The sequence below is a fragment of the Talpa occidentalis genome, unplaced genomic scaffold (genome assembly GCF_014898055.3).
Source record: "Talpa occidentalis isolate TD23 unplaced genomic scaffold, MPIMG_talOcc4v2.1 talOcc4.14, whole genome shotgun sequence".
In the NCBI taxonomy this organism is placed as follows: domain Eukaryota; kingdom Metazoa; phylum Chordata; class Mammalia; order Eulipotyphla; family Talpidae; genus Talpa; species Talpa occidentalis.
The window spans coordinates 3,365,647-3,379,720 of NW_023601433.1; the positions used below are offsets into that span (position 1 = coordinate 3,365,647).

The 14,074-nt window shown below is 57.8% G+C and overlaps 1 protein-coding gene across 3 annotated transcripts in view; it reads left to right on the forward strand.

Annotated features, from left to right (window-relative positions):
- Positions 1 to 14,074, forward strand: part of NTRK3 (neurotrophic receptor tyrosine kinase 3) — a 249,703-nt gene that overhangs the window by 41,034 nt on the left and 194,595 nt on the right. For all 3 annotated transcript variants that reach the window (XM_054694738.1, XM_037510027.2, XM_037510028.2), the window contains exons 2-3: positions 1,529 to 1,603; positions 2,170 to 2,241. In XM_054694738.1, the coding sequence (XP_054550713.1) occupies positions 1,529 to 1,603; positions 2,170 to 2,241 (147 nt within the window). The remainder of the gene's footprint in view (positions 1 to 1,528; positions 1,604 to 2,169; positions 2,242 to 14,074) is intronic.

Here is a 14,074-nt window from a genome sequence, read left to right on the forward strand (position 1 = left end):
CCATGGCCTTCCTGGCTGTGGCCCCCCCACGGTACAGATAGCAGAGCCCTGTGTAGGGGTGCCAGGGAGGAGGTGTCTGGGGAAAGGGGCTGCCAGCTTTGTCTTGGGTAAGCTGCCACCTCTTTGGCTCCCTTGGGTGGGTGGGTGGTGGGGTGACGGGAGCTGGAGTGAGACGCCAAGGGTGGGGGCAATGGCAGAAGTCCCTGTCCTGACCCCTGACTCCCCAGAGCTCCTGGGATGCACAATACCCCACATGGCTAGAGCTGGAAGAGGATCTGGTGACCCAGCCTGTGGGGGGGGGGTGTTTGTCCCTGGCATTTAGTTAACATAAAAAAATGAACGGGGCCTCTCCTGGTGGCGCAGTGGTTGAGTGATGGGCTGCTAAGCTGCCTACAGCCTCTGTAGCGCTGGTTCGATCCCCGGCCACCGGCGAGGGCCCCACATGGTGTGACTCTCCTGCTGCACCCGCTGCTCCCCTCAGCAGTGTATTTCGTCAGTCTGCCTGTTCTGTTCCCCGCTCTGGCTCTGGTGAATTCTCTCGTCCTCCCACGCTTCTGACTGTACCCAGTGCTTGTATAAATAAATAAATAAGAGAAAATGAACAGAAATCAAAATACATGTGCGCCAAGCCCTCCCTTGCGAACAGAACTTTGAGTTCCTTTGCTCTGGGCTGGATTTATCCTCTGGTTTATGTTGTTGATAAAGGGTTCTGGTTAGCGATGATTTATATCTTTGATTACTGTTTCCAAGAAGATGAATTAATTGCTACTTAATACATGCAGGGTGCTTGCTCCATGCAGGCTTCCCTAAGCGTGAGTCGCTTGGGAGAAAGCTTCTACAAGGAGATCCTGGTGATGGGGGGTGCTGCTGGCTGTGCACCCTTCTCCTTCCCAGAGAAGCCACCATTCTTGTTCAAGACCACTGGTCAATCAGAGCCGCAGGGCGAGCTGGGCCGGGCGCCCGGCCCTGCGGTCACTCCTCTCCATGGCATGTACTCCTGCAGCCGCCTCTTCCTGTGTGGAGTCGGTTCTGTCAGCTCAGGCCTTGGTTTCTGAGCTCCAGGGGGGTTGGGCTGTGGCCGCCGAGGCAGGGAGCAGTGGCGGGGCCCTGGGACCCCTGGACGGATGGATGTGCCGTCGTCCTGGGCTTTTCCCCTTGAGGACCGTGCCCACTGGCTGGCACCCAGCCCCTTTTGCAACCATAGTATTGTGCATCTTTATGGGCAGGGACTAAGCAAACAAGCTGGCTTTGGGAGATTCTAAAAGGGGAAGGGGAAAGGGAGAGAAAGCAGGTGGGGGACACGCAGGGAGCCGGGTCTCTGGGGAGTGATCTTTCTGGAGGGGGGAGTTGATGCCGCCTGTGGGTCGGGCGTATTGGGGTGCACTGTGCCCCTGTCTGGCTGGGGGCACCACGCGGAGGACCCTGAGGCCTGGAGAAATTGGGTGGCTTGGTGGGGGGATGGGCTGGCATGTGGCCTGGTGGGCCGGGGCCCAGGCCACTCTGACTGACCAACCTCCTTCCTCTGCAGACACATCGAGAACTGGCGCGGCCTGCACACGCTCAATGCCGTGGACATGGAGCTCTACACCGGTCTCCAGAAGCTGTGAGTGCCTGGGTGGGCGGACTGGGGCGGCCGAGGCCCGGGGAGCTGGTGCTGGCTGCCCCAGGCAGGTGTGGAAGAGTCGGCACGCTGCTGAGGCAGTCGGTCCTTCTCTGGCCTCACCTGCATTCTGAGAGGCAAGGGGTGGCGGGAAGTCTCTCCCTGTAGTTAGGGTATCAAGGGGGTACCTGGGCCCAGGTCATCCTGGCTGTTGTTCTGTCCCCGGCCACCCCCTCCTCTGACTCCACTGCTAGGCTATAGGCCTTTGGGGGGTTAGAGGGGGATTTGGGGACTGTAGTTGCCCGAGCAGATCCTGGAGCAGGACGCACGGCTCACCAACTGGCCAGGGGTCAGCCTCAGCAGCGCCCACTCCTACCCCACACTCTGGTTCCGAGGGTGTGCTGCACCCACAGGGCCCCCCGGGGCCCCTGTGATGGTTGGTGAGGAGGGGGCTTTCTGTTCAGCGGACGCTGTGGCAGGTCCAGCCTTGGCTGTCTCCCTGGAGCCCCCCAGGGCCGAGGTCCCGCCCTGTCCACCCTGCGGACGGACCCTCCCTTTCTCTTCCCCAGGACCATCAAGAACTCAGGACTTCGGAGCATCCAGCCCAGAGCCTTTGCCAAGAACCCTCACCTGCGCTATATGTGAGTGGGGCTGGGGTCGGGGCCGGGGTGGGAGGGGGCAGCCAGCAGGCCTGGCAGCGGTGCCGGAGGCCAGTGAGCAGGGTGGCCTTTGGGGCTCTGCGCCCCGGGACCAGTCCCTAAACTTCCCCTGCCTCACATTTGGCTTCTAAAATGAGGATTTGGGGTTTGATGGTGTCTGAGGGGCCTGTCAGAGGATAAAGCCTGAGCGCCGGGCCCAGAGGGAAAGTCCGGGCCTCCCAGGCCCTTCTCTCCCCCTTTAATGGTGACATTTGCGGTTTTGTGGGAACGCGAGTGACCAGAAGTGCCACTCAAGGGCTGTGGGCGCTGAGCGGCTGGACCATCCTCGGACCCACGGCCGTGGTGTGGGGTGGGGGCCCCGGCAGAGGTTCTGCTGGGGAGCCGCAGAGACGGGAAAGCGGGGCCTTTGTGCGCAGGGCCTCGCGGCTGTGTTGGGACAGGCTGGGCCCCGGCTCGGGTGGGACTCCTCCTCTGTGCCTGCCCTGGTGATGGCAGAGTCCCTCCCCGGGGATGGCTCCGGGACCCATGGGGACAGAGTCGCCCAGCGTGGCGCATCCTCCCCCAGCCTCTCTCTGGGCTGAAGGCGCTGGGGCACATGGGAGAATCGCCATGTCCTGGGAAAGCTGGGCGGAGACCACTAGGGTGAGCAGTGTGGGTGCCCACCCCTCCCGTCCCCCAGGCATGCCCACGAGCACCTTCCCTAAGAGTGGGGATGCCCCAGGAGCCAGGTGATGGGAGTCTTTTGTATTTGGGGAGACAAGAGAGAAGTGAGGTGCTGATGAGTCTTTCTTTTGGTCCCTTTCTTTTGGTCCCTTTTTGGTACCCTGGAGGGTGCTCTTCACATTTGATAAGGGGGGGCCCCCTATGATGCAGCAGAGCAGTGGGAGGGGCGGTAGGGAAGAGAGGAACCCGGGGAATTCTGCAGGGGGCTGTTTCTTTTCTAGGGTCCTAGCCTCACCCTTGGGGCGCTGTGTGTTTTCCCAGCACCCATGGAGTACCCCACAGACATTCTTTTTCATCAGTTGCAGCCACCCCTGCTGGGTGCTGAACGCTCGCTCCTTCCTCCATCTGGGGAAAGCCCCTTGGGCGGCCGTTGCCAGGTCCTTGTCCCGGCTGTGGGGGGTGAGACCTCCTAGTCAACTGTCTGGTTGAGCTGGTGCCCTCGCCCTGTTGCCTCGGTGGGCGGGTTCCTCTGATGTGTGCTCTTTGCAGCTGGAGGCCAAGGCAGGGCCAGAGGGAGCCCCAGCCAGATGTTCCAGGTGTTTATTTTATTGGTAGTTTGCGTTTCCATGTTAGATGCCCGGGAGGAGAAGCTTTTGACCTCTGAGCGGTTTCCCTTTTCCTGCTGACTCACGCAGGGTCAGGAAGCTAAGTGCCTGGGGTGGCGGTGGGCAGGGGGCCAGTGGAGGCGGCCCCCTGGGGAGGGGCAGCCAGTAAGCAGTTCCATGTGGCCGTGGGGGCCCGTGCTGCTTTCTCAAGAACAGCTGGAAACAGCTCAGGTTTTGCATGCAGCCAACTGAAAGCAAGACCCGTCCCCCCACAAGCCAAACAGACCTGGCCCGTGGGTGGAGGGTGCCCTCGGCCACGGTCACACCTGGGGAGGGCCCAGCTGCAAAAACCTCTGTCCCTGGGGAGGACGGTGGCCGGGGGCCTGGAGCTACAGGGCCTGTTTCCCCAAAGCTCTTGGGGACATCTGGAGGTCTTTGGGACCCATCACTTATCTAAGGGCCTCTGTAGGAGCTGGCAGAGGTGCCTCTGGGGTTACTCTGGAGGGGGGGCTCTAACCAGGGTGCTTCTGGGACATGTTTTTGCTTTGCCCTTGAGATCTCAGAAGGGGCTGTGACCCACTATCTCTTGAGGGGTGATCTGGGTGGTGGCAGGGACAGGCTGGGGGTCTTTGAAGAATCCCGTCTCTGGGCGCAGGAGGCTCGGATGACGCCAAGGCTGCCCTTGAGCTGGGCCCTGACTTCTCCTGGCTGCTTGCCCGGCTTTCGCTGTCGGCTGCAGGAGTTTGGACTCGCCATCCGTCTGGGGCCTGCTGAGTCTGGGGGCACGGTGGGATCTCAGCTGGAGTGAGCAGTTTCAGGGCCTGGCTGGGGGCTCCAGACACAGAGGAGGCGCCTGGGGGCAGGGGTCGCAGAGACAAGAGTCAAGAAGTCAGGACTGTTGCACTGGCCTCATCAACGGGCTTATTTAATAATAACTATGTCCACTTCTGAGGGCGCACCCCACATCCGACAGAGTGAATTTCCCGGCAGCTTCGGGACATTTTCTCCCGGCAAATGGGCCAGGTTTCTCTGCTCTCTCACATCTTCTATTTCTGTCCTCCAAATGCATTTACAAGTCTTCAGGCCCCAGCTGAGCAATCACAAGATGATCACTTACTCCAGCACTAATCGCCGAGTCTGGCTGGGCGGCTTCTGCTTTCTTTTTTTTTTAGAGTGGTGGCTGAGAAGTCTTCTCTACAGAATAAGAAGCAGGAAGTGAAATCACTGTCCCGTGTACTGATGTCAAGTTTTCCAAATGGTTCTGATTGGCTCGGCTGCCCCCACCCCTGGGTGGCCTCAGTCATTGGAAGGTCAAGCTCCTGGCCACGAAGAAGGCTGGGGATTAGGACAGTGGTGTCCTGCTCCGAGGTTTATGAGTGACTGACCGTCTCCCCTGGATGGTCTCTGTGTGTTATCAAAGTTCATAAAGGAAGCTTTGATTTGTATACATCAAGGGACTAGAATATTCTTGATCTTTATTTCCCACCCCGATCTTAAGAAAGAGTCCAGTGGTCTACACTGACCATTGGAATAGCTATTTGCTGATCTGTAAAAAGGGTTAGCTAATAGCATCCTCTTTGGGGTGGGGTGTGGGAAAGATTCATAGGGGGTTCCCCTGCCCAGTACACAGAGCTCAGGTAGGCAGTTGCAGAAAGAGTAATTGTTGCTGTTATGGGGGGTGGTCACAGTAGCCCCAGAGGTAGTATTAGGTGGCCTTGGTGGCGATTCTGATCAAGACTTCGCTCAGGAAAAGCTGCTTCCTGTCCTCCCACGCTGTCCTCTCTGAGATCCCTGCCCCCTTGCATGCTGACAGTCAGCCTGGAGGGCGCCTCTCTCCTTCCCACTTAGTCCCCCCATCTGATGGCCCCCCTCAATGCTGGGAGTCCCAGAGAGGCCCAGCAGCTGCACTTAATGGGCTCACACTTTCTTTATGTCCACCTGCCCTGAGACACTTTGGCCATTGCCGTGGAACTTGGATTGTTTGTGGGGTCTCCTTTCACCTCTACAGCTGGCTCATCTCTTCTTGGGGTTCAGACATGACCGATCACAGAGGGATGGCGATGTCTCTCTCGGAACCACACCATGGGATGCTGCCTTCCTCCCCTCCAGAGCACTGTGTGGCTCCCAAGTGCTTCCTCCTGCATCTTCCACAGTATTCTCGTTGCCACCGTGGGGGCGAGTGGGAAGCAGTCTTGTTATGCGCCGCCCGGGAGCCAGGCCCAGACAGGGTCTGATTTCTAAGTCCAGAAGTAGGTTAGCTCCAAAGTCCTCTGATTCTCTTTCCAAGAATGTTTGCACTGGAGACCTCAGGCCAGAAGGGACATTGTTGTTCACTGGAGCAATAATAAAAAAAAAAAATCGACTGAGATGTTTAGAAAATTGCATTAAAAATGCTGGTTTTAGAAGAGAAGGGGTAAAGGCTGCTGTGATCGCGGACTTACTGCACGCCCTGGACGGTGCCTGGTGCTTTCGCAAATGCAGGCTCATGTTCACAGCTGCTGGAGTTAGACCCCACTCTTCCCAGTCATTGCTGGGAGTCTGAGGCTCAGAAGTCACAACCAAGGGCCCCAAGGTCGCCCAGAGGTCAGAGTTTGCTCTCTGGCCCCATGACTCTGCAGTCCACGTTCATTGGCCACCCCGGGCATGCTTGTCTCTCTCTAGTTTCCGCAGCAAGAATTCCTTCTGGGGGGCAGTGGGTGGTCTTCAAAGTTTTATTAGAGAGCTGCTCCCTGCCCCAGGGGATTTAGCACCATTGTCCTCAAACAGCTCTGTCGAGAAAACTCTGCTTAACAGCTGCTTCTCCTATTCAGGTCAAAGCATGTAACAACAGTTGCATCATAACCTGAATCTCTTTCTTATAAAAGATTTCTTAGCATTAGCCTCTGGCCCACTTATCGCCGAGAATACCTAACGTGAGATTCCAGCAACCCAGAGAATGGATCAGTTCCCTCTGAGTCATTGGGGGGATCTCACTTGGATTAAGGTGCTTTTCCCCCAAAGCTCTGGATGCCACTGTGAGCTGCTCCTGGGGCCTGAGCCTCAGCTGAGAGCTGACCCTGAGCTGACATGCGGGGCGTGACACTGGGCCAGGAAGAGCATCCCGGCTGGGGCACGGTCGTGCCAACTGTGCTGAGCCTGCAGGGAGAGGGAGCTGTGACACTGTGTGGGCAGGAGGAGAGGAGGCCAGGGTCGTGGACCTTTTAGGGGATGGTTGGAAAGGCCGTACGTTTCTCCTGAGATTATTGGGGTGCACAAATGGTGAGGCTGACTTGTTCTGTGTTGAGCTCCATGTTCTTTCTCCTTGAAATGCCCCAGGGCTGTCATAAAACAGTAGCTAGACAGTCCCTCAGTGTGCTTTGCCCTTGATGTTCCCGGGGTCTCACTCATCCAGGGCCCCTCCAGTGAATGTGCACAGCAGGACAACAGTGCGGGCTCATTGACAGGGAGGGAAACAGTGGCCACTCCACAGGCAAAGGCGCGCTGTGATCACGCTGGCTCAGGACTTGGGGAAGCAGCGTAGAACCCGGCATCACAACAGAGACCCTGGGGGGAATGTCCCGGCAAGCGGCTCCTGCCTTTGCACCACTCTCCCAGCACTCCCGCTCGCAGCCGCCATCCCACCGGGGCTGGAGCGAGGCCGCCGACCAAATGCCCCCAGCGCTTTGGGTATTTTGATGAGTAGTGAGGAACACGTGTTCTTGAGCCGCGCCGGCGAGCTTACATCCCGGCTCTATCGTGTTTATCTGTATGTCTTGGACAAGCGACTGCATATCTGTGCCTTAATCGCGTGCGGAAAAATGGGGACGATGTGGTTGTTAGCAAGATTAAATGGGCTGATGCCTGAGAAGCGCCGAGAAGAACGACCTGTGATCAGAGCGATCTTATCAGCTGCGGCTGCTGCTGCTGTTCGCCTTCAGGTAACGGCCAGGCAGGCAGGTCCGGTGCCCGCTGAGCAAACATGGGGCATGTTAGACCCTTGCCTGCCCCCCCCAGGTGCTGCAGGTCTGTGAGACGGACAAGTCAGACACAGGTACCCTCAGCGTCACGTGAGGGGTGCCTGTCCCCAAGCTCTGTCTGCTCGTCTATCCGCCTCTTTGTGGTTCTGATACCACAACTGTGGCTCCTGATCTATTTTATTTTATTAAGAATGTGATTAAGACAGTGGGACCCCCACAAAGGCCCCTCTGTCTCTCTCACATTTGCGGGGATCTCAGACGCCCCTGGAGCTGGGCTCCAGCCCTGGCCACGGCATCCTGGCGTGTGGTCTGTCTGGGCGGAGCCATTAAAAATCTGCCATCCTAGACATGACTGAGGAGATGTGTGTCCCGGCCTGTCCACCCCAGGACTCCGACCTCACCGTGAGGACAGTTGGGCTGCTCTGGGCACCGGCTTCTCTTGGGGGGTGGTGGTGAACAGAATGTCCTGGACCTCATGGCGGGGCAGCTCAGCAAGTCCACCAAAAGCCACTGAACTGTGCATGTTCGGGGGGGGGGGGCGCGTTGTAGGGGCTGTGACGGTTGCCAGCGGTAAATGGGGTGGGTGCATGTGTGCACATGTGGGCTGGGGTGCCCGTGTCCCCCTTCTGACCCTCCCCGGCCAGGTGCCTCAGGGTGGGGCCTGCACCAGCAGTGTGAGAGCGAGACTTGCAGCCCCTGCTCCTGGGGTGCGGCCCTGCCCCTGTGGGGTCTGCGTGCTCTCCGGGCCCTCGGGACCCGCTGAAGTGTTTCTTCTAGCCCCAGCGGCTTTGCCTCCTGCGAGCACAGCCTCTCAGGCGCTCTGGCCGCTGTGCTTCCCTGGGGATCAGACCCGGTGCCCATGTTCCCCGGCTGACTTTCTTTTCTCCCCTCCCCCCACCCCCGCTTCATTAGTTCCCATTTGTCCACATCTCTTTTGTCCATTTTTCCTGGGAAGGACAGATTTAGAAAATGCGATTAGTCTCGTGGCTATTTTGGAGTCGTCATTAATTTTTGTCCCGCTTGGTGTCTCGGCAGCCGCAGCCGCTGTCTCTCCCCTGATGGATTTGCCAGAATCTCTCGTATTCCCGAGTTAACCCTTTGTCTCTGGACTTGCCCTGGTCCCGAGGGAACCCTGTCCCTCCTGGGCGGCCTTTGAGGTGGGGCAGCCACGGGCAACGTTCTGGGGTGGCGGCCAGGTCGGGTCTGAGATGCACCTTTGGAAGGTCTCTCTCCCTGTGACTGTGAGCGCCTCGGGGCCATCGGAGCCCAGTGCTGCGTTGCCAGCCGTGTCTACAGCTTTGAGCTCTTGGCCCAGAACGTGAATGCCAGAACCCTTCTAGAGCCCGGGAGATCAGCGGTACCTTGCAGGCTATTTTGTGAAGCACGGTCTTCATGCCTGCACACGTGGGCTTCCAGGCCTCTCGGAAGCGCCAGGTCCAGTCCTCCTGAGAGGCACTTGGGAGCAAGCCCCAGGCGGCACTCGGGGCTCTTGGGTATCCTGGCCCCATTGGTGGGGGCCCCCAGGAGCTCATGGGCTGAGGGTCCCAGAGCTCCGTGTGGAGGGAGGGACTGCGAGATGCCTTCTTTTCCGGTCCCACTGGGTCGGGCCCAAGCCCAAAGGCACCTAGCCTGGGGGGCCCAGTCACAGCACCAAGGAGAGTCAGCGTCTGCCTTGGGGACACTGAACAGCTCCCTGTGTTCACGGAGTTGGCTCCGCAGCCTGTCACTGCTGCCCAGACCCGGCGCCCCAGCAGCGCCTGCTCGGCAGGGGAAGGAGGGAGACACCCCACCCTCGTCCCAGTGTCTCCCTCCAAGAACGAGAGGGCAATCGATCCTCTTGTCCTTCTTCCCCTGGTGAGCCCAGCTGTGCCCGGCCGTGGGTTCTAGGCCCGTCCCGGCCGTGGCGGGGCTGTCTCCCAGGGGCCAGCCGTCCATCCGCAATCAGGATGCGGATTTTGTAAAGGGGTGTTTGCAAAGAACAACCGTGTGCTCCTTATTTATTGTGTGGAAAAGAAAACAAATTAAGGCCTTGTAATTATACAGTCAGGCATGTTCTTAAATAAAGCTTAAGCGGTCGGACGCCATTTAGAATATTAATAATTGCATCCCCAGCTTGGATCCACAGCAGCTTTCTCTCTCTCTCATCTTTCCTGCTCCCGCCACCCACCATGACCCCCTCTGTCCCCCTGGCCAGCACAGGTCTCCCGTCGGGCCCTGGCAACTGGTAGAAAGTACAGTCTGGGCCGTGCGTTCTCACCACCAGCCACGTCTGTGACATTTCCTGGCCTGGGGGCTACACCCGCATTTTCTTGTCCTGCCCCTCATTTTGGTCAAATGTAGAGAAGGAGCAGATTGGTGGGTTGAGGGTGCAAGTGTGGGGCCCTTCGGCACTGGGCCGCTGCCCTGACTGCTGGCCAGCCCAAGACGTGGCCCGCTGGCCCCTTTGAGCTGCCCCTTCCCTCCCTTCTGGGCTTGCCCGGGGACTTGCACGAGTGGATGCAGCACCCTGACGGCCAGTTCTTTGCAGATACCGGGTCTTTTCTCTCTTGCGGGTCCAGCGCCTCTCTGGATTTCATGGAGTTTCTCATTTCTGTGTTCCTGGACTCACACTTCCGTGGGTGTGCCTGGAACACTCCAAGAACCTAGTAGGTCTCCCCAAGAACCTGTGTGGGGGATGTGTCTTTGTGGGAGTCCAATGGGGAGCAGCTTCTCACCTGGTGTGCCCTGTTATGGGAGGCCCCCCACAAGCGAGGGTTTCCCCAGTTGTGCGCTCTGCTCACCCACGGGTCGGGGTGCTTTATCGATGTGCCTCAGAAGAGCATCTCATTTAGTACACGGGGTGTGGTGAAGTTGAAGACAAAGACAGATACCGGGGTTCACTGTTCGTCTGTTCTTACGCAGATGAGTGGACAGGGAGCTGTGGTGGGCGCGCTGACCGGGCAGTGCGTTACAGACTAGTGGACACTGTAAATGAGGCCAGGAAGCCGGGGGCAAGGAGAGAGGCCCAGAGGGTGGTGGTGGGAGAAGATGAACATGTCACTTTGGCAAGGGAGCTGCGCGATAACAATGAAATTTCACTGCCCATCTATGCTTGGTAAAAAAAAATTAAGGGGAAGTAGCAATTACTGTCACCCCCATTTTATTGCCAGAGAAATGGAGTGGCCCACAGCCTCGTGGCAGGATGTTCTTAGTGGCTGGGACCTGCTCAGACCCAGGGTCTTTGTCTCTTCTGCCCCCGCCTGTTGCCTGGTCCCTGCGACACCTGCCATCTGGCCTGGTGGCCGCTTGCTTGTCTCGACGCTGCACAGATACCTGCACCCTCAGTCCCCATATTTTTCTTTCTTTGAGTTCTTTTGCTGTGACATGAGAGGCAGGTACCAGCAGTGGTTTTCCTGGTGACCTTCCTGTCCTGGGGTCATTGCCAGAAGCTGACCTGAAAGTAGCTTGAAAACACCACGCGTCGTTAGGTTCAGGATCATTGCTAGGGGCCAGTGGGTGATGCCAGGGTGGGCCTGTGTGTCAGGTAACAGGTGTCCCTGTGGAACTGTCTCCCTGTGGCCTTGTGACTTGGGGCCCGGGGTGGGGGGTGAGGAGGAGTGGAGAAGTGCAGGCAGGACTTGATCCAGGTGGAGCTGGGGTGTTCAGTCTAGTCAGGAAGAGAAAAGTAGTTTTTTTAGCCAAGAGATACCAATTTGCTAACATCTGCTGGGTGGTGCTGACTGTAGCAAGAGAGATGGCTGAGTGCCAGGGATGCTGGGGAAGGACCTGGGTCTTAAGTTTGTCCTTGAAGGAAGATACGCAGAATTGGATGGGAAAGAAGACTCATGGAGCATGTGTGCGTGTGTGTGCATGCGTGTGTGTGTGTGCTTGTGTGTGTGCATGAGTGTGTGCATGGGGCAAACAGGGAATGAAGACAAGAGAAAAAAGGAGAGAAGAAGTATGTGTGTGTTAATCTCTCTGCCAGGTGCTTCTCCAGCAGCCACCCTCTTCAAGGAAGTGATAGTCATCCTGTTTCACCAATGAGGACTCTGGGGCTCAGAGAGGTTGTGTGACTTGCCAAGGTCACACAGCTAAAGATAAGGGACTTAATAGCCACTCGTGTCTGCTCCAGAACTCATGTTCTTCCTGGCGTATCATGATACAAAGCTCAGATCACCTCTCTGGATGGGGCCATGGTCCCAACTTTCCCCAGAGGAATATTTAAAAATGAGTTCTTGGCAGGGAAGACGAGCTCTCCCTACCACCTTTTGCTTACCCCGCTCAGCCTCCGCTCCCATCCCCTGGGGATTCAGCACCATGGTCAGAGCCCGGGGCCTCTTGGGCACAGTGAGCTGTGAGCTGCTCCCCAGAGAGGGCCCCAGCCTGGGTTTTTCCTTGTCTTCTCTCCGCCCTCACTGCAGGGGCTGGTGGCTGTCTGGGTCCCTAAGAAAGTCACAGGTGCATTCAGAAAAAGCATAGCACGCATGGTGCCCAGGCGGCTGCTCACGGCCAGCCTGCGCTGTGGGACCCAGATATAAGGGAAGGAAAGTCAGAAAGATCCTCTCCTCCCACCCCTCTACCCCAGTCTGTGCCAGAGGGGATGAAGGTTGGGGTTTATGTCTTTGGTTGCCTTGAACTGGGACGTCATCTAGGATGCTGGGACTCCAGAGGGACTGGGCTGCAGCAGGGTTCTTTCTTCCAGGACAGAGCTCCCGGGTCTGTGGTCCAGGGCTACTGTCCTCATCCCTGTGCCTGCTGAATGGGGCCCAGCAAGTGGGTTTGTCACACTCTTTGTCATGGGGCTCGTCAGAGGGGGCCACGCTGTGGGAGAAGCACAGCAGAGCCAACAGGTCCCGGGGTATCCTCAGTGGTGATGCACCTTCTTCATTCTTGGACAGCAAGCATGAAATAGTCTCTGACAGGAGGTCAAGATAACTTCTGACTCATGCATGTGTACACACACACACACACACACACACACACACACACACACACAGAGGTACATGCTAAAGCAGTGTGTCAAGGAACTGGATTCTGGGCTTGGACACCACGGTCCAGACCCGATTTCAGCATCGCCGGCTTTGTGACCTTGTGAGAACAAGGCATAACATTTATTTGGACCCCAAGAGGTCCTGGGCACCATCCAGTGGACTCATCTTCAAAGCCTGAAACCCCGAACATTCAGTACATGTTACCCATTATGTCTGTCTCTCAGAAAATTATCTCTGTATACCAGTTTTCTTCATTCACCTGGCGGTTGTTAAGAATTCCAGAAAAATCCCCGTAGCAGGGAAAATGATCAGTGAGCTAATAAATTCTTGGCACTTGTGTTCGACGCTCGAGGTTCTGCATGAAGCTCAGGTCAGCCGTGGTGGTACGGTCAGCCATGGTGGTGCTGGGTTTGGCACCCGGTCGGTGGTGCTCGGTGACATGGGGGCCACGTGGTGAAACCCCCACACGCTTTTATTGGACAGTGAGCCAAGTGTGAACTGTGCCTTCTGCATTGTGAAAACACCTGTGAGCGGAAATGCGGTTCACAGATCCTGAGGTGACGGTCACTCTGGGGAGCCTGTGACTGTCGCTGGCTCCTCCCCCATCTCCTTCACTGAGTCTCAATGCAAAGTCTTCACGGGCAATTCTGTCTCCGTGGCAGAGGCCTGACGGAGGACCAGTGAGGCCACAGAGCCCGGTGAGGGCACAGAGCCACTCCACAAGCCGGGTGCCGGGGCTGGAAGTCTCGTCTCGCCCTTTCTGGCCTGCGCCTCCGGGAACTTGGCTAGCCCCTGCAGGAGAGGGCCTGGGGCACTGGGCGCAGACACTGCTTTCCTCAACCGTGTGCAGAATTGGACCCAGAGGCCGAGAGCGTGCATGGTGTGACTCACAGACAGCAGTGGTGCGACAGCACTGTCGGGTGGATATGTTAAAGCCCCAGTCCTGGGGCCAGTCAGAGAGGGAGCAGAGCAGGGCCCTGAAAAGGAGAAAAGAGATGTTTTCAGCTGACGCTGGATTGAGACTGAGGTTGGGGAGGAGCTGGACAGGGCGGTGGCCCTGCGGGTCTCTTGACTGGAGCATGGCGGACACACCATGCTGGCCGTCAGGGAGGTGAGGAGGGCGGCTGGCGCTGCTGGAGCCAGGAGGAGGGGGGTGACTTGGAGTGCTTCTAGCGGCAGTGGAGGCGTGGCCTCAGGGGCAGCCGGAGCTGTGGGCTACTGCAGCCTTCAGAATGGGCTGGGCTGGGGGAGGCCTGTGGTGGACAGGTAGGAACCTGGGACAAAGGAGGGGTATCAGCAGTGGGGTCTCCCTGGAATTGTGGGGCTCCAAGCATTGCTCTACCTGGTATCTGCAGCTCTGGACTTCGGCAAATGCCCTCAACCTGCCCTTTCTAGAGATGAGAAATGGCAAGAGCTTGGAGAAGGGCATGACCCTGGGCTGCTATGCTGGATGTAGGGCCGGGGCCTGGCTGACTGCACCCCACCAACTGCGGGGCCAGCAGGGGTTCACGACCATGGGGAAGGGTCACATTTGCGCCTCAAACCTTTCTGCCAGATCTCTTCCTTGGATCCTTCCAGAAATGTGCCCAGTGAACAATTTCCATTAAATTATGTGTCCTCT